The 21,306-nt window shown below is 38.5% G+C and overlaps 1 protein-coding gene across 1 annotated transcript in view; it reads left to right on the forward strand.

Moving 5' to 3' along the window:
* znf385d (zinc finger protein 385D) overlaps positions 1–8,451 on the forward strand; it is a 64,978-nt gene extending 56,527 nt beyond the window's left edge. Inside the window, exons 5-8 of the mRNA XM_038710629.1 lie at positions 121–465; positions 1,857–2,038; positions 5,080–5,181; positions 7,327–8,451. Of these exons, the coding sequence (XP_038566557.1) occupies positions 121–465; positions 1,857–2,038; positions 5,080–5,181; positions 7,327–7,569 (872 nt within the window). The 3' untranslated portion in view covers positions 7,570–8,451. The remainder of the gene's footprint in view (positions 1–120; positions 466–1,856; positions 2,039–5,079; positions 5,182–7,326) is intronic.
* The last annotated feature ends 12,855 nt before the right edge of the window (positions 8,452–21,306 follow it).

The following is a 21,306-nucleotide window of genomic DNA, read 5'->3' on the forward strand; positions in this document are numbered from 1 at the left end:
TCTCTAACGTCTGAAAAAGTCCACTTGGTGGTCGAACATTAAATGAATAAAACACATTTGCCCCTAAATGATGGATGGACTCATATGATTCAAAACAAATCATCTATTTTCCCTTTGCAGATGCCCTTCCTGGAGCAGCGCCTCTACCACTATCCCCTGTGCTCACACTGGCACAACCCTTGGCATCCTTGACAACGCTTAAAACGCCAACGCCAGCACCTGTGGCCTCACCGATAGTCCCGAGCACCATGGCAGCCACGGCCCCAGAGACTACCTCAGCTGCTGGAGGGGACGAGAGGCGGTCAATGCTCAGCTCACCCTCAGAACCAGACCTGGAGCGTGAAGCCGAACCCGAGGAAGAGACAGACATGGAAACAGAGGAAGAGAAAGCGCGACGCCTTCTCTACTGCTCGCTGTGCAAAGTGGCGGTCAATTCGGCGTCGCAGCTGGAGGCTCACAACAGTGGTAGGAGACGTGTCTCGACATTTGCTGCAAATGTAAACATCACCTGAGTGTTTGCGGTAATTAGGACAGAGGTATTTGTACAGCATGTATATTAGGTACTTACCTGCTGTGTTCCTACATGTGTTTTTCATGTCGTGCAATTCCCATGAAAAATACACACCAGCATCAGGGGTTGAAATACTTTTGTGGTTGAGTCGATGCTTTTTGTGAAGAAGATTGTTATCAGCTGGGTTTCAACACAATCACACAGCATCAGTGGTGCTGTATTTTTTGTCATCGCTGTTGAGTAATATTGGCTTTCTTCAACAATAATTGTCAGGCCTAACAAACACATTTTTACGGTTTTTGGTATTTGTCAGTGGTATCCATAGAAACATTGTATCCAACTTTTATCAGGTATTGTGAGACATCCTTGCTTTCTGCATCATGGTGTCAGACAAATTTATAATACCCCATCCGCACACACACAGAATTGTTGTATGAGAGTAAACTGAGTCATCTTAGTCTTCAGTTGGAGTCCAACTGCTTTTGCCTTACAACATCATTTATTTATAATAAACATTTTATTGAATGTTTGAACAAGAGAAACAAGTCATAAAAATATATCAACAGGAGCATGACAGACACAAACACCCATACAAGAATAAAACACCCATTTCCAGATTACCCATTTCCACACTGGATTACGTAAGAGACCCCAAAGTCAGAGAAAGCAGTGAAAGGGTTCAATGTGAATTCATATTGACCAAGCTTGTTCAACTGAGAGCAGAGAGTATGTGACCCTTTCATAACCAGCCAGCTGAGCCAGTCTTGATAAGTGGACATCTTTTCCTCCAGTGTCTCGACAGTATCCTTTTAATAGCCATAATTTCCTTTCAGTGAAGGAAAAGTCAGTCTTTGGTTCAGGGTTTAGTCCAGAGAGAGAGAAAGAGAGAGGGGGAGAAAATAACCTGTTGGATATTACTCTACCAGTCCTACAATTCTGGATGTGTCAAAAGTATATCTAGAGCAGTTCCCATTCTTAGAGGGGGACCAGGGAGACAACTCTTTCAAAAAAAAGTTTTTATTTGAATTTGCTTGGAGGAACAGGAATTGGTTTTGGTGGTGTGAGTGAAAAGTCCAGACCCATTTGTAATTTCCTGCCCATCCCTTCACTCCAGGCAAACACAACTCTGTTTAAATGTGTAATATTTGAATGAATGAGTTTAACAGTGTCCTCACCTTTGATCAGGACCGTTTTCGGATAATTTACAAGTCGACCCTTTCACAATGACCCGCATAGTTCCCAGATCAGAAGAGGAATAACAGACATGAACCTCTGATCTCACCTTTCCTTCAGGCAGAATCTGTAGAGTGAAGTTCATGTACTTGGTTCTTGTTCGAACCTGCAGGTACGAAGCACAAGACGATGCTCGAGGCCAGGACTGGCGTGGGCTCCATCAAGTCTTTCCCACGACCGGGAGTCAAAAGCAAACTGGCTACATCTCCCAAATCATCAACAGGCCTGCAGAACAAAACGTTTTACTGTGAGACGTGCGATGTCCATGTCAACTCAGAGACTCAGCTAAAACAGGTGAGAGATACAGAGAGCCACTTTGAAAAACTCTGAAATTGTCAAACACTGATGAACTTGGTGAAAAATTCTATTCGTGTAAAACTCTTCCCAGCTTTCATGCACACAAAGCATGTTTAACTGAAGATTTTGAAAAAACAAATTCAAGAAAAAGAGAGTCAATGAAGGAAAGACATAGATTATGATTAATAATAATAATAATAATAATAATAATAATCAAACTACTAAATACAATGTCATGGCACTGTGTTGGAGTTTACTGGGTTACTGAGATTCATAATGTGCAGTACAAATAATAATAGTACAAAAAAAACAATATTCTTCTACAGTTCATCATTATCTGACGTAATAATTTTATTGTGTGTATTTACAATTTTAATTTAGAAGAAATTGCTGATATTTTGCGAAACAAAGTTATTCACATAATTGACATGAAATTAGGTGAGAAGAAGAAGGATATCACTCTCATATCTGTCATCTCTAAATTCACTGTGTCTGGCCAAGAAATAGTCTGGCACTTAACTCACCGTAAAAGTTCAAACCATTCCTTTAAGGCCACAGTGAAATTGACATATTTAAGTGTTAAACAGCAGACATTTAGATTTATTTTAAAAATCAAATCCTAAATATTTGATTGGAATCATTCAAAGATGGGCGTGGCTTAACAAATACAGAACAATATGCCTTTTGACTTTTCATACAATGAAAAAAATGGCTCCTTTCTGTCCAAGTGTCCCAGTAAGCAGTAATCGCAGGACCTGAAACCAAGGTGGAGCTGGAGAGGACTGTTGGCCAGAAGCCCTCCACTCCCACCTGTGTTATTAGATCAGGAGGAAGAGGACATGGAAGAAATGAATACATTACTCACACTTTTGGAAATAGTATTATTTTAATGTTACTAATAAAGTTTTTCCAAACACAGACCTCCTGCAAAGTAGTTGCCTAAAATCAGATTTGATTGATAAATGTGTGTGCACCCTCAAGTTCAACATGAAACATCAAAAATATTGTTTTGATTTACCAAAAGGGAGAAGAGAGGGAAAAAATCACTGGAAAATTGACACAGGGGCACAAGATTAGAACATGGAAAAAAAATTTTTAGTTTACATACACACCAGGGTTACTAGGACAAATCAGGTTAAAACTGGAAAACACATTTCCGAGCACAATAATTTACTGTAAAACCTGTATTTACCTGCAGCTGCTCAGAACATCTACCATAGTTTTTAAATAAGACTGGCACGTTTGAAGTGTATTCGTGGTATATGAAGCTGTAACCTAAATGTTTTTCTTTCTTTTTGATGCATTTAGGTAGGGACATTAAAGCTCTATAGCAAGATAGCACACAATTAACTGTTTGCTTGTTTCTAAATGCTACAAGTAGTTTGCTGTTTATCTAAGAAAACCTACCTCTTTAGACTAATTTACTTCAATGTCAGATTTCACTTGTTTTTGTATTTAAGATGCAATTCTTTTGGGGAAAAAAATGCCTCCGTTTGTCATGTGCATGCACTCAAGCAAAAAGAAACCTGGTTAAGCATATACTGTACATGGCCAATGTTTCTCCATCAGGAATAAAGCTCCTAATCCTCAAATCAGGAAAAGGGTTTCTAGTTTATAAAATGTTACCAAAATCAGGTTACTAAGTAAAGCTGACAATAATCTGATCTCTTTGTAATATTTTCCTCAGTGTGGTTTGGCTGAAAACGCTGAATGTGTATCTTGGTTACTGCTTTGGGGCACTCGACAAATCTTCTTTTCTTGTAGCTGCTGATCATTCTGTCATGGAGGGAATTTCATCTACAATACTTGAAAACCATTTGCTTTTGTCTGAGCTAACCTTGAGCTCTCTCCCTGAAAATAGACAGGCTTTGTATGAATTTTTCATGCAGGGACTTTTACTGAGTACTTCTGAACAGCGGCGATTCTCTGTGAAAAGAATCCAGCATGACAAATTTCAGTTGCAGCTTGAAACCAGAGGAAACGTGTGATTGTTAAACCCACTGCAAGAACTTGTGAAGTTTAGAAGCTGCCAGAAATCTGCCTTTTGTTGTCAGCGTGTACCCACACTGAATTATTTATTGGCTTTCTTGCAGAGTATATATATATATTTATATGTCATTTCAAATTCTTGTGTTTTACTTGTTTATTCAACTTTTTTGGACTTCTGCATCAGAAAGACTTTAATATCACTTTCCAAATGACATTCTGCATTTAGGGAACATAATGTGTCATTTGGTAAATGCTTTCTGCACTGTACCTTGCAGTTATTGTCACCATGGGGTGCTCTAGTCACAATGAAACCTTTAAAGCTATAATACTTTTTGCCTTGAGACAGGAGGTATATTTTTAGTCCTGGCCCCTCCTTCTCTGTTGGTCAGGGTCCAACCTCAGCACATGATAAGCTATCTACTCTGAAATGGCATCTAGCCTAGGGCTGAGGTAACAGGCACCTATAACGCATCACATCCAATCTGTAATATAAGAAAGACCATTTTCTCTGTTTTTTCTCTGCAATGGCACTTGCCCAGAGATTGATGTCTAAACCAGTAATGTTCCAGAAGATTATTTAGACCCACACTAGATTATCAAACTTGGAAGATGATGTTAATCCAAGACTTTTGCTGATGGATCTGTTCATTCACTGCTGGTGAACAGATGTAGAAAATGTGGTTTTCACAACAGCTGTGCATGTTCATAAGAGCGGCTGCCTCTGTCTCCTTGATGATGCCACCTTGACTGATGGCTGTCGCCGTGTCTAAATTGGAAACAGTGGAGGCAGCAGTGGCAAATGCTTGATGTCTGAAAGAACCTTTACTTCCCCCTTTAGTTTTTGCTGCCTTGACTTTCCTGGCTTGCCGTGATAGACACAAATAAATAATGACTGATATTTTCTATCCCGTTTATACGTTTATGTATGATTATTTTGATGGGGAAAAGTGCAAATGCATTTAGCAGTTTTAACCACAGTTGAGTGACATGCTGAAACCTACAGGTTAGCGTGACCTCTCTTTGACACTAGTTTTCTGTCTCCTTTTCAGCACATCAGCAGCCGGCGTCATAAAGACCGAGCAGCAGGTAAACCAGCCAAACCGAAATACAGCCCCTACAGCAAACCCCAGAAAGGCCAGACCAAGCAGCCGGTGAGTCATGCCTCAGTCATCTTATCGTCAAAAAAAGTCCCGGTGTCGACACAACAATCACAGTGACTCATTTCTAATAGCCTCATAAGAGGCAGACATATCAACCCATGAGAAACATTTATTGTTTGTTATCTGAAACTGTGTTCATTGTCATTCTCCTATTCCAGCCACATGTTTGTAGGTCAAATAAAAAGCATAGGTCTGTGCCCAAACCCAATATGTACTGCTCTCTCTTGCCCAAACCTAATATGTACCGCTCTCTCTTGCTCATTGGAGAAGAAGTTAGACAAAGCTTCATGCAGAGATTTGTCAGTTTAATGTTTCTTTGCTTATCAGCAAAAAAACCCACACACGTCTTCTAAAGTGTTAAGGTCTGTCTTTTCATAAGGCACATCCAATCTGCTTGATGACACCTAATTCAATAAAATGTCAGCTTTAATAACTGGATCACCTGTTACCTGGCTTTTATTTAAAATCCCTGGCAGAGAACAGTGTGATTTAATTTGAAAATGTGATATTTCATAGACAAAAATGGCATGTATCATGAGGCTCTGAGTCAGCACGCTGGAGATGAAATGCAGACTCAAATACTATTTATAAGTAATTGTAAATGTCCGTTTTAACTTATTCGGAGAACCTCAGAGTGTGGTCTTCTGCATCAAGGCAGTTCAGATTAGTGTCAGGCAAGCTGACAAACCACAGAAGAAGAGAAGTGTACTGAAAGTAGCTTCCAAATACTTGCCTGAGTTCTTTGTTTAACTTTCTGGTACTCGCTGTTCCAAGTGGCAAACCCCAGCCTTCTTGCACTCCAGGAGAGCTAAAACAAAGCTAAAAGTAGTTTTTTTGCCGAGTGCCACAAGACACAAGATTGGTAGGATGCATGATGGAGTCATGTGGATTCAATGTTTGAGAGATAAAGGAGAGCCTGACTTTCCATCTTACAGAAGCCCTAGAAAACGGCATTCATCACACCCACTGTTTGCCGAGACGAAGCGCGGGGGTTACCAGTGTGGGGGAAATGACTTTTTCTGAAACCCATCATTGACTGAGTTAACGGAGAGGAGCTACTTTGATGAGCAGAGAGTAAAGAATGCTTCCCATAGGGTTACGATGCCTGAGTCAGTGATTGATAACCCATGACAACGGCTGCCATCCTGGTGCTGTGAGACCGTAGCTTTTCCATTACTGATACAGAAGATTAAGCCAGATAACTTTGGTGACCTTATCACCCTATTAGGCTGTGTTTGGAGTTTGGACACTCTTTTCTGTTTGTCTGTCTGTCGTTTCTTTCTTTGTCTTTGTTTAGTTCATTCTTTCTTTCTTAATAAAATTCCAAAAGTCTTTGCTCACACTTAGAGCAATTCTTCAATTTTCACGTGAAAAAAAAAACTAAATCACCACTGCAAAGACAAAATAGCGGCATTTGACAAACATAAAGGCAAATAAACCAAATTTCCTTGTCTCATGTCCAAATTGCAGGTACATCGGTTAAGCAAATCAACAATTAAAGGGGCTGACATGTCTGTTGCAGTTTCCCATATAAGCGCTAGTGTCTTGCAGATCATCTGGAAAACTTTCAGTAATTAGCAGCTGATATCTGGCGTCTGGTTCATCCCCTGTAAAGCTCTCTGGCCCCAACAACCTCTGTGCCTGCAGTCTGCAGAGGGAATGGTCTGGAAAATCATGACAACAAAACAGATAACATGATTTGACAAAGAGCAGTCTGAAATATGTCAGAAAGTAGTAAAAAAAAAAAAAGGACATTCCAGAGTTGAAATAACTTGTTTTGTCTGAACAGCAGTTCCTCATTTTAACATTAAGTTTGCCAGTTTTAGACAGTTTTTATTTAGGAAAAGGTTTTTATAACAACTTTAGCCAAAATTTAACATTTGTGGACTTTGGCTTCTTTTGTCAAATGAAAAAAGAGCGTTGTGAAAACACTTTTATATAGCTTACAGTGACGAAAGTATTGTTAATCTGTATGTTGGAAGTATCAAATAATTTAGACAAAAACATTATTGTGCTTTGCGGCACAATCAGAAATGTTGATTTGGATCAGGTCTTTTCCATGATGCGTTTACATTATTGTGTCCACCCTGTGTACATAAGTTATACATAAGACTGTATTTTGTCTTTCTCTACCAGATAAAGTTGTCCCTTGGTAAGGAGCGCCAGTGTCAGCCTCTGACTGCTCAGATCATACCTGCTCACCTGGCGGCAGTGGCAGCGGCCCTCGGCAACGCTTTCACACATCGCACAAACCATGCCACTAACCACAACCCAACCCCTGCCCTCTTCCAGACACAGGCCCTCCCTGCTGCATTGCTCCGCCCGGCCCCTGGGCCTATCAGGACCTCCCACCCACAAGTCCTATTTGCCCCTTACTGACCTGTTTGACCCAGGCAGTTCTGCACCACCTCCTGACCAAACCATGTGCTTCACCCAGGCAAGGAGTCCAGGAGTCGTGTCAGCATTGGTACTCCTTCTGTGCATCCAGGATACTGAACATCTTCTCACCTCTCCTTGTACGGATTATCCTTCATTTAAAGCTAAACAGGACTACAGTGAGCTTCCTCACGATGGATTTATTTCCCTAATCTCACTGAAAACATGGGCTACAGAATATATGTTTTCTGTGCCATCCTGCAGCCCAAAGCCCATACCCATACCCTGTTCTTGGACTTACATTGTACCGCAATAATGTATAAGACTAACCCCGTGAACTATGCAGTGTCATTATTTCATGATGCAAGGCACAGTTTGAGCTAAAAATACAGTAGGGATAGGCTTTTTGTAAAGATACAGTGTGGCACTAAGATCATCGCTTTGGTGGAGGATTACTGTCGCTCATAATTTAAAAGGCTGCCTGTCACTGATCACAAGAGCGAGCAAGGCCCTCCTCTGTTCCTGTATGCACTTTAAGCCCCTCCTCTGTTGATGTCTACATTAGATGGCTAGACTGTGTTAGGTTGTTAGAGTATGTGTCGTAATGTGTGTTTTTTCTATTCATCCTTGCATATCTGTGTGTGTGCAAGTGTGTACTTCTGCATGTGTGCGTGTGCTCGTCAATGTGTGTATGAATGTGTGTGTTTGGATGTGTGTGTGTGTGTGTCTGAGCTTCCCATCCACCATAAGCCGTCATGGTCGATATCCAGCACACATTGTCACTGACCATGTCTTGGGCCAGAGGGACCACAAAGGCTTGTGTATATTAACTGTCAGTGTGTAAAAGGTGAACAATTTCAAATAAAAAGAGTCCTAATTTGTTAATGCTGGTGATTCTGTGAAGATCAGTGGGTGCTATCACACGTAGCCATGGTGGTGTATGGTGCTTAAAGCATCAACTACAGGAACTGCATTATGTTAACTGAAAACTTCCAAGCGGGATATGAAAAGTTAATGATGCTGATGAGTCACAAGAAGTGTTTATAGAAATTCACCCTCTCTTTGCCCATTTTTAGAAACATTTAATTTGACATAATTCTTATTCAGAACACATACAGTACTTTAAATTAAGTATAACAACCCTAATACAGTACATAAAACATGTATATCTCACTCTGAACTCAATTATGTTAACTCTCTTGTGTCTCCTGTTTGTAACAAGATGTGCATTTATAGCAACATTTATCACAACATTGTGTATTACCTAGGGCTGTCCCCCACTAAGGATTTACATTGTCGAATCAGACTTGCCAAGTTCTGCCTCTAGTCGACTGATTGTCGAATCGTGTGTTTTTGTGCGCGGCGATTGCGAGCAGAAGCTAAACTGAGGCTTATTGTTGACCATTTTCTCTCTCTCTCTCTCTCTTTCTCTCTCTGCCATTCATCGGTTTTGCGTGCATGCCGTGCTGCTGACAACTACATGCACGTTGCGGGTCAATTTCAAGTAGCCGGCTGTTTAAAAACGATAAAATTTTTCTTTGTGTGGTTCATCAATAGTGATAAATTATCCAAAAGTCCCGCGAGGTGTGGACAACTCTGCACAACACCAGTGAAGCTGGAGCTCCGTCTCTTCAGCAAGTGTTCCTCCACTGCCCCTTCACACATACACGCTATGCCTACACATGCGCACTGACGACCCAGGGTTAGGGTTACAATTTTGGATTTATTCACGCACTTTAAAAACATTTATTGAAAGTTTTTTCTTTTACATGTTTATTTACAGCATTAAAAGTTGAAATGTATATTGTAACAGGCGGTATATTAACTTATTGGGAGACAACTGGTAGTAGTTTGTAAAATCAGATATTGAGCACCCCCACATCACCAAAATGGCATGATCCTTGTTTCACTGCGAAACTTCGACTGTGAGACTGACAGTCTCAGGCTCCGCCCATCGAAGCATCGAATCTTCAACTATTCAGCCCTAGTATTACTAATGCACATTCAGAGCAAAAAATTCAACTTCACAGTACATAATTAACATTCCTCGCACAACTGCATTTCCTATACTAACAAAATATGAAAAACAGAGGTTAATCCATAATCCTAATGTGAATATTCTTGCTGCTGGCAATATAATTCTATTAAATTATTTACAGTATTGTATTTAATTAGAATGAGCAAACAGAACAGATTTATCCACAAGTGATGTGAAATTTATTAAAAATGGGGAAATTCAACAAAACATTTCAGGAAAAAAGGCTGCTATTGAATGACAATTGACCTATTGGAATAACAAGGCAGCAGGTTATTACCTTAATGTTGTCTAGATTTCTAATGTAGAGCATCTGTACTACATTTACAAAGGATAATTTTTTGACAGCAAATCCCTTGAAAAGACAAAAAAGCAATGTGCTTGTATGTTTGTCAATACTTTATTAATAATTTACCTCACTTTATTTATACAGAGCATATGTCAAGATTCTCAAAGAAGCTTTGCACGGCAAGTTAAGAAAGATCTTAGTTAACTAAACACACTTCCTACTTAAGATTTAAACCTGGAAACACAACAAGTAATGTAACTAATATTAATAAGTTATGGGTTAGCAAACAGTTGCTACAGTTGCTGCTGAGACAGTCCCAGAGCCAGCACACCAGCTTCACACAGCGATACAGCACTGTAGTTTTACAACAAACATCACTGGAACAGTAGTGAATAGTGCATTGTGTTTTGGGTTAGTGTTGGGGACTATTTTCAGCTCTAGTGAATATTTTCAGCAGCAGGACTGTGTATGTGGGATTGAATTAAGATAAACTACAGTGTGTGTGGTCATGGAACGAAGGAACTCGTCAACAATGCAACAGTGTGGCTCACTTGTGTTTTTAATAGTTTTTGGACAATGGAGTTCTATAGCACAGAGGAATAACACAAACCAGGCTTTGGCTACACAGACAATACTTGTTTGTAATATTAATTCAGTGTTGATGTTTTTTTTGCGGCGGGAGGGGGGGGGCATTAGTTGACAATAGATAGATAGGAAAGGATATCACAAGCCATATCCTTCAATGAGTCGGTTCTGTGGAGTTTGTTTTTGGCACAGCTGATAATAATAATAAGGCTACATTACCAGTGTCTGAAATGTCACACATAGACATTCATCAATAGTTTGTTTGTGTATTTGGTTCTGTCAAACAAAGTCAAAAAAATGTCACTTTGCTCCCTCTGCTCTGTTGGATAAGACTTCTTGTGAAAGTCAGCCACCACATTGATATTCAAGCGACCAACAAGGTTAGCAACAAGTCTAAAACTGTTGAACATTACCATGAAGGATATATTCTTCTAGATTCATTAACCTGTATCTATTTAAGTACATTTTACAAAGATATATTTTGGTGAATAACAAAACATGTACACGTGGCAGCCAAAAATCTGCCCATAAATTAACTTTTAGATAGGCACTGATGCACGCATGCACATGGAGACACCATAAATACGTCAATGAAGTCAGACATCTTAAAGCCCACATGGCTTTCTTCCATCCAGGAAATAACATCATTTACAAAAGCAAGTCTGAGCGCCTTAACTCTGACATTTTGGAGAGACCCCAATTCACCACAACACCATAACTCATACGTTATATATTAAACTCAGTTGTTCAGTCTCTGAACTTTTCCGTGAACCCTAAAGCTTAGTCATTCATCCCTTGTTTGTAGCATATCTACCTCCAAACTCCCTGATGCATGAAAGTTGTCCATCTAGCCAGATGAGGGAGCTTCTTTCCACCGAAGTCCCTGCCTGCTCTCCAAAACCAATACAGCAGGCCGCCTGAGGACCAGGCTGCTGCTCTGTGAGTTGAATCTCGGGACACCATCTCTCTTCCATTTAATCTCACTGGAGCAATGATCACAAACATCTGTAAGTGGGATGTGGAGCCTCTCTATCTGGTGTTCAGTGGGGAAAACGCTGCAAACAGCTGGGTGTCCAACCGAGCGAGCACTAGAATGTAGATTACACCTGTGTGTGACTCATAAAAGAGAAAATCGCTGTTTTTGGCTCTAGTCAAGTAAACCTTTGCTGAAGCATGTTTTAGACAATAAATACAATAATGATGAAAAAATGCTGACACGAGTCACAAGTGTTAAATAAATAGAATGTGTAGTTTGAAATAGAAAAATATAATACACTACTCAGTATTCTTTGATTTTTGATTATTTTTCATGACTATGAATGAAATGAAAAATGAATGAAATACTAATATCTATATGAAAACATTTTAGAGAAAGATACATTTTTATCTTTGAGCTCTGTAGCTACAAACTAATGAGGTTTCAAAAACTAAGTTTCTCAGTTTCTCTCTCTGTTCAAGGTAGATGGACAGTTAAATATTTACTAAAATGCTAAATAAGAGTATCCTGGGCCCACACCTCTGCATTAGTTGCATTTTTCATATTTTATTTAATAATTTTGTTCAATTATACTATTATTTTTTTAATATTATTTCAAGGGGCTATATGTAGTTTTTGTGCTCATACCATTGACTGTATAAAATAAGGGGAGGTAGTCATTGTGACCCACCCATTGGTATCTAGACTGCCGTTTTGAAGCCTCAAGTTTGACCGTTAGGCCATCGCTACGTTGATATTTTGAAAACAGGATCCAGATGTGACGATATTCGGATGAGACAGTAGCGCTACCTAGCTTCTCTCTAACGGCCAGCAGGGGGCGCCTCCACTGGTTGCAAAAAGAAGACCGGTTTCATTAGAAATAATGGCAAAATGTTCCAACTTCCCACTTGATTTATTACCTAAATAAACACTTTCATAATGAGTTTACAGTATGTCTCAGTCGCTAGTTTTAAGTCTTCTTCAATGCAGAATGATGTGGGATGCAAGTCGCTACTAGGGTGATCTGTGAATCATGCTAGAGTGACTCGTATCAGCGGCACTGTGTAAATTGAAATGGTGCCACTGAAAAAGCTTATTAGGAGTCGGTTGTTCATTTTCTCTGGTCAGTATGTGTTGTTTTAAGCCTGTTCTTAGCTAGCCAAAATTAGCAATAAAATCACAGTTAACGTGAATTACAGACGCACCTTTCTAACCAAGCTAGCTAGTGCCACAGTCTCGACGAAATGTCCCGTGCAGCGGGTTGCAAAAAATCAAGATGGAAATGCCAAACTCGAGGCTTCAAAACAACAGTCCACAAAACCAAATAGTGACTACATCCACTTCTTTTATACAGTCCATAGTTACAACCCCTTCACACACAGGCAATAAAAAAGTGATTAATTTAAAAAAAAACATGTAGCCCCTTTAAGGACCCTTGCCATAACATTAAAAATAAAATTACCTCTAATTACTCTGTTACTGTAAACATGAAAATCATAATTTTTTTCCTTAACATGAAGGTCTAAATAAATTACCAGGAATACAATGAGGGGTGAGAAATGCCTAAAAGTTGTCAAATTTAAACATACACTAATAATTCAATAAAATCAGTTAATAAAACAACCAACATATGTAAGAATGTAAACAATCCCATGTGCTGGGGTGCAGGTATTACCGGAATGATGGTGCCAGTCAAGAGTGCCGCAAACAGTAAGAGAACTGTAGAAGGAGGAGATCAGAAAAGCCTTATTACAACATACTTATATCTTAAGAACCTGGACAAACTGAACTGGTGCAAAAAAGAGAGTCTTTTTCATTTCATTAGTTATTAATGGGTGAAACGTGTATGTCATTATCATCAGGCCTGATGAAGCTGTAAGCAAAACACCACAGCTTATTATGATCCTAAAATGTCTTTTCCAGCGAGTCTTTTGTCATAGATCTTATCATATGTTTAACTTTTCCTTATACATAGTGACGTACAAAGAGAACAGTAGAACAATGGATTAAAAGCATCACATTGTCAACTTATTATCTGCGTGGTTATGACTGAATTACAACACTGTTCAACCTATAAAAATAATAACAACACACAGACTGACAAAATTATTTATGACTGTTGCCAAAGTTACAAGCTCTGTACTGAACTTACAAGCCCACAGTAACTTTAAAGAGCATGCAGACATCTGTTTTTGAAATTCTGGTCAACAGAACTTTTTAAATTTCCAATGGGATATACAACATTTATACATAAAACTCGGTAGAAGGTAAGTGGATTGTTAGACAGAAATACAGTAATAGTATTAAGATAAGGGAGCTTTAAAATAAATTAAAACACAACATTCAGTGTTGTAGGAGATGATTTCATCTGCGGTTGCTATAGATTCACCTCCATGTGGTCTTCATTTCTGCAACCTCCTTTTTTCTTCATTTCACTGTAGGGAGGTGATTTATATAATAAGTCTACCTGCTTGGCAGAGTCTAACTGTGTGTGTTGGCTAAATTCTTCTGTCAGATTCATCATTTTGTGCTTTTCTGTCACTGTGACAAGAAAGAAGTTCATTGCTTTTCATTAGTTATATCAAGTTTTTCATTTTTCATTTATAGCCGGTCGGGAAAAGAAACCCCTAAAGGCTGCAGCACTCAGGCAGGATGTTGTAACAGATACTCGACATGAGCTGCACTGACAATGCCCTCGGGACTCCTGGCAGGGCCCAGCAGGTCCAGGCAGCCCGTTTCCATGTCCGTGTAAAAGCTTTGATTCAACATTGTGATAAATGCCTCAATTAACATTCCAGTCCATTAAGGCTTTGACATTTTTACTTCAAACGGACATTCACGGTTTACAAAAAGCTTCGCTTGCGGGCAGCAATCTTTTTGAAACACTGTCCCGGTTGTGAATTTGACAGAACACCTGCATTAAAAGCACCCTGGTTTTAGTGTTACAGTGCTTTTAGGCTCCTGTAATGAAAGATAAAGATTTAACGAGAGGGAAGGTTTGCAGAGGAGTCACTGAAAGGTTTGCTCACCGTTGTCTCTCAACTTCTCAGAAATGTTTTCAAGTGACTCACTGAAGCCCAAAATAGGTTTAGAGCAAAAGGTTGAAGACTTACTCAAAGGACACACATACTGTATGTACACGCATGCACATAGACACACACAAACACACACACACACACACACACACACAGGTATGCATAATAAATACACACATCTGCTCACTAATCTACTTATCCACCCACCAACATTTTCAATAGATATTTTAAGTAGCTTCTGTGCAATGCAGTGGTAGCTCTGTGGTGAAGATGTATAAATTCATTTTCATGTTCCCCACACATTGGGGATTTTGTAGGCATATTTTCAGGTATGGTGCTAATGATCACCAATACAATATGTAGGTTGCAACACAATCATTAACTGAAACAGAAACTGTGTGTGAGGAATACCAATAGCAAAATTCTTCTGCTTATGTAAGTGCTTTTGTTTTACACTTGCTTTGGCACTGTAAACTTCTGTTCCCCATGCCAATAAAGCTAAATAATACTATTAATAAAGTATTTTAAAAAGTAATACGTGAGAAGGTCACCAATACTTGGCAATTGTTTTCAAAGATGCTGATGATCAGCTGCATATTGATAGTTACAGTTTCTTGGGGTAGAGAGAAAGATGCTTATTGTGTTTCTTTTCCTTTAAAGAGCAACTTAACACCTTAATTTAACTTTAATACGCCTGCACATAATCAAAAACTGCATTCAAAAACATTAACAGCCTACCTCCTGACTAGGTCCTGCTGGCACAGCCCAAGGTTCAGTTGTTCTGAGACGTTAGTCAGATGTGGAGTGTAGCATTGCCTCATAGTTTTGTGGACAGAGTGTCCTAGGAGATGTCATTTTTCAGATTTTTGGGGGGTGGACAGAATTACTGGATCAATAAATAGTGTAATAAAGTGACTATACTATAAACATACTCAACATTCTCTACTGGTTTGACAGGGATGGGGTACCATTCCCTTGAGGCATTTTCCAAACTCCACAATTGATGAAGCGTCAAAATCACAAAAACAAAATTAAATTAAATAGAGTAAATGATATAGCCCCTTCAACTGTGGTTGCATTTACTATGTTTAAAAAAGTTCATTTGGATAAAAAGAATCAATAGGGTTTTCACAAGCTTCACTGTAGAATTTTTGCAAAATATATAAGTTCATGAGTATGAGTATACTGATATAATTTTTAAAAAGTCAGAGTCAGTTACTTTTAACACTTCTATGTAAAGGCAGAACACACACAAAAACAATTTTTTAAAATTTTTTAAGTGATCGTGGCATTGCCTGTTTTTATTGTCAGTCACTTAGCTAAAAACTCTAGAAAACTAAAAAACTAATTCTGGGGACCTTTATTTATTACTTAAATATATATTGTTGTGAAATAAAAAATCATGTTCTGAGATACCATTAGACTTTTTACTTGTAATTGTTATTTTATTGAGTTTGGATGACCATGATGAAATTATGGCTATTGATTCAATGTACTATCATGACTGTCAGAGTTTAACATTTTCAGTTAATCAAAAAATAATTTAATTTTTAGTTCTGTTAACGTAAAATACAATTTGTTGACATTTACGGCCCACAGTTTCCCTCTCTTGCATGTGCAGGCATGTTCAAGGCAGACGAGTGACCACAGGGCCACAGCTGAAACTCATTGAAGCACAATGTGTTGAATGGTAAGTAATTTTATGCTTAATTACACATATTTGCATTCGCTCAGGATTCTGTTGATGATAGTGTACTGTAACCAAATACCGAAATCTGGAAGTCCTCACTCTGAAATTTGAGCAGTGTTGATAGTACAGTCTGTGTGCCGAGGTAAAGTTAGCTAGTAGCTGTAGCCTGTCACTGATTGAGTAGGCTTAAATGATTCTTAAAAATTCTATTGGAAAACATTAACATACTTTATTTGTTGACCCAATGTTTTATGTTTTAGAGCCAGTCAAGCGCTAAGCACACTGGGAACCTGATTTTCCATGTCAAAAACTTTTTGAATGCAGCAAAAGCAAAGCACCCTTTATTTGTTATTAGTTATTTCAACAATAGTGGCCGTGGTAATTACTACTTTTGTACAATCAGGAGCAAAGTAGGAAGTCAGGTGACGTAAACATAGAGATAGAAAATCCACAAAGGGAGGAGGTTGGAATGGATGGGTGGGTTGACAAAATGTGGAACATGGGAGACCACTGTTTGTTTGCTGTTTCCAACCAAGAGTCAACATTGGTTTCTTTTAATCATGGCCACGATCTTCCCATAACCTTAACCAGATGGTTATTACTGTGACCACTAATGTCCCCTAAACCCAATGAAGAAGTAATGTTAATCCAAACCAAAATGTTTTTCAGACCTTACTAATTATGTATTTTAAACCAAACCATGCTCCTTTCCTTGTGCCTAAACCAAACCTTAACCATAGTATTGTCAGATCATAAAACAGATTTGTAAAGGTTTCAGAAGACACTTTAGGGCAGTTGCAAACAACATGTTTTGTACTGTAGTATAATTTGGGGGGGATTGTTTTGACAGAGGTTCAAATATTGTTATTTGTGGTCCCTGGGCTGCTGGTGATGCATGCAAAAGTTCTGGAGAAAAGAGAAACATTGAAATATGCATAATCAAAAAACAAACTATAGCAAACTGTTGTGACTTTACTCCCTTTATTGTGAGCAACACGGTTCGCCCATTGCTTCTTCAGGCTCACACTGTGAAATTACAAAAACACTTACAGGTGTGCTAAGTAGACCCTGTGCAGGTCATATGACCAGCACAATCCTTTTTTTTACACCTTTCTCATGTATATACATCTATAAAATCAAATATCTTATATAAAGTTTTATAATATAAATGGCAAGAATGTGTTAATTATCCAGACAGATCAACGAACATCACAATATATATATTTTCAACATACATCAGTCACAAGAATTCCAACATAACAGGAACTTATAAGTATCTTAAGGCAAAATAGCCTGTCGTTGCACTAAATAAATTATTATATAATATAATTATGTGATAATTCATTTTTTCATTAAAATATGCATGTTACAAATAGGACTAAGTAATTCGTATTGATGAACCAAAGCCATCCACCTCAGAGTCAATCATTTATTCAATTTTGGTCTTGTAATTTTTAACTGTCAAGACACGGAATAAGGATAAAAAACATCTGATAGAACTGTTGGTGGAAAAATTCACATCCAGTGAACATTTAAAATTAGGGTTCCTTCTAGGTTTAATGTGTTTGGTGAGCCGCTTCTGATCATCAAATAATATCATTATCAGTCATGAATTCTCGCTCCTCAGACTTCGCAATCATCATTTCCCTGTAAGCCAAACTGAATTGATGTTCCATGTCTTCCTGTTTAAACTTTTTTGTTTTTTGAAAAGTAACAAGACCAAAAAAAAGACATGATGTGCAGAGACTCATTTCTGCCTCAGTGTGATTGAGTTTAATAACAGCTAGTTTCGTGTCTTTCTATTAGTTGCTGGCTTGTATTTGGCTCTTGAAAACTCTGGGACTCTGCAAAGAACGCATGTACATGAACAGTATGAGTGCAATCCAAAACATTTCAAGGACTTGTCTGACAGCTGTGTTATCAAAGTGCTCATGAATATAGACAGCATTGCCTTCTCCAGTTATTGTGACTCACACTAAGCAGCTGACATGGAAAACCATCTCGCAATATACAGTAACTGTTCATCTCCTTTACTGTGCATTCCTATTGGGCAATACGGAGCACGCACTGCTGGCGACGCGAAGGCATTCACGCAAGTTGAACATTTGCAACTCATGCGAGAAAGTTGCTGTGTCGCGATAGCCTATCAGCATTGAGATTGTCCGGTTGTCACCAACGGCTTCAGAGCGTTGTTTGGACAGGACCAGGCAGAGCGGAGAATAGATACTGAATCCCAGCTGGCTGACAGAGAGCTGCTGAGTGACAGGGAGCTGTGGAGGAGAGAGCCGGGGGCAGCGCTGGAGCTTGGACAAATAAACAACCATAGTCTGACTGGATTCTGCTGCCACAACTGCTAGATTCTAATGTTCTATTAATGTTTATCTAATGTACAGTGGACATGAACCAGAGATGGGACAAAGTCATTGTTTTGCAAGTCTCAAGTAATCCTCAAGACTTGGATATGACATTCTGAGTCAAGTCCCACAACAAGACACTTAAAGGGGCACACTTACATGATACCACAATGTTGTGTGACTGTTTGATATTTAAGGTTCAGTTTGCAATAGTTCGGAGGATCTATTGACAGACATGCAATGTAATAGACATAACTATGTTTTCAGTGGTGTATAAAGACCTTACTTAATGAACCGTTATGTTTTTATAACATTAGAATGAGACATTTCTATCTACACACACCGAGGGTCCTCTTACATGGATGCCATGTTGCACCGCCATATTTCTACAGTAGCCCAAACGGCTCTACAGAGCGCGTTTCATCACTACGTTGAAAACATACAGGAAAAAGAACAACAACAAGAAGTAATATTAGTAGTATTAGTAGTACTAGTAGTAGTAATCGACTGGTTTATTTGAAGTAAGAAAAGAAGACAAACAGAGGCTGGCATGTATTATTTAGCACAAGAGCCGACAGAGCGTGTTGGCCACCGTAGCTTCTCCTGCGAGCTTGGAAACGGAGGGGTGAGCAGTGCATTCATGTAGTGTGGGAGTAATCAGAATCTTTTTTTCTCCTTAAATCTTAATTGCAAAAAGAACCTCCAGAACTTTGATTTGTGCAAAATCACATATTGCATATATATATTTTGCAAACATGTAATTTGTAATATGGTTATACCAGTTAATTTGCTTGAGACCATCTGAGGATCACATGAATGCACTATGAGCCACTGGTTCCAATTCGCAACCCTCACCAGTAGATGCCACTAAAACATTCACACCTGTAATGTAAGCCTCAGTTTACCGTTCTTTTAGATTTTTAAGATCAGGTAAGATATTTCGATAACATGAATCCTTAAAACTGCCTTAGCTTTCTTTTTGTTACCACCAGGGGGCAGAGGCAGATACAGAGCAACATTAGCATTCATTTGGAGTTTCATCTCAAATATTGTAGTTTCATCCCAAATATAAATATTTTTTCTTGTAGAGCATTGTTGTTTATTTTGGAAAAAATTGAAGTATAAAGCATTTGAGTATTTCAGAAGTGTTACCAATACCAATTTTGCTGTTGTGATGATTTATTTTAGTTGTCTGGGTTTATTTTGTTTGCTTATTGTTTTGCATTGGCTACATATTTAACACCAAGTACCAAAAACATCTTCTCCAAAACAACACCGGTGAGGTGAGCTTTGTCTCTAAGCTGCTCTTTGATGAATTACTGGTGCAAATCCCAGAGCAGCTGTACAACTCCTGCTAGGGACAGTAGCATTTAGATTAGTGTGTTAGCATGCTCACATTTGCTAATTAGCACTAAATATTAGGTACAGCCTAGGTTGACTGGAACAGCATTAGTTTTGCAGGTATTTGGTGATCAGCCGTAGGCAAAATTAAAATGTTGACTAACTGATGAATGTAAATGTAGAAAAGTTGACCAAAGTCAGTAAGATTCATCCTCTGGGCACCATGGACATCTGTATCAAATGTCATTGCGATCCATCCAATAGTTGTTGAGACATTTCAGTCTGAACCAAAAATATTAGTCTGACAGACCAACACTGCCAGCCATTTTATAAATTAATTAATTAATGGTAAATAATCATTAGTTGCAGACCCATAATAAACCATAGTTTTCCTTTAATTTGTCCTCCCCTATGAAGCGGGCAATAATAAATCTTTGTCATGGGATGTAAAAGTCCATAAAAAAAACTGAAATGCATTAAGTTTAAGGTCAAATTAAAACTATTAAATTGACAATTTAATAATAATAAATGACACAATTTGACACAATTCATTGAGGAATAAATTTAGCAAATTTAAGGAATGATTTGGAATTTCTGGACAGCAATTATTGATTTAAAAAAATATTTTTACTCAAAATGTTCTTCCCAAACACCATTTAAACTATTTATTTGCTGTGTGAATGCTCAAAATGAATGAATAAAAAAATCAAAGTTAAACCTTTTTCATAGCTATTAGTCATAAAAACAGCTAAGAAAGAGTTTACTGTATAAAAAGTAACATAAACTCATCTCAACTCGTGAGATATTCATCAATGTACAGGACCCCATAACTGCAGAGGTTATTTGGTGACCTCTCATTAGTATGTGTTACAAACTGATTTAACCTCTCTGCAATCTCCTTGCCCATATGACGGGCCCATCAATTATTGAGCCATTAATTATTGGCTCAAACAGATGTCAGTCAAGTGAGACGGACACTTTGACCCTGATGAATAACACAGAGCTATAAACACACAGTGAGTGTGTCTTACCGTTCGGCCATGAGCACCGGCGTATGAACACATTTCAAGGACAGGGAACTAGTAAAAGGAGAGCTTCCATGACAATGACTGGCTCATATCAGCCTGTATGAAGATATAAATACTTACACTGCTCCACTTTCCCTCATGGAACCAAATAAGCGTCCCAGTAGAAGACATTAACGCATTTAAATTGGGCAATATGGAGGGAAAGTATCTGTAAAAGAGCTGGTGATCCTGGATAAAAAAGATTCTATGCAAGGTGGTGGCTGCTGGAAGATCACAATCTCTTAATATAACCTTCCTGGAGCTCTGCGGAGTGAAGAAGAAGCTCAGCTTAGAGAGTGATTTTATCTTCCGCTCAGGCTTATTGAGTTTATTTTAGTCAGTTCAGCTGGTAGAGAGCTGCACTAAAG

The sequence above is a fragment of the Micropterus salmoides genome, unplaced genomic scaffold (genome assembly GCF_014851395.1).
Source record: "Micropterus salmoides isolate LMB-PRFRI ecotype aquatic unplaced genomic scaffold, ASM1485139v1 Ms_hic_scaffold_11, whole genome shotgun sequence".
NCBI lineage: Eukaryota > Metazoa > Chordata > Actinopteri > Centrarchiformes > Centrarchidae > Micropterus > Micropterus salmoides.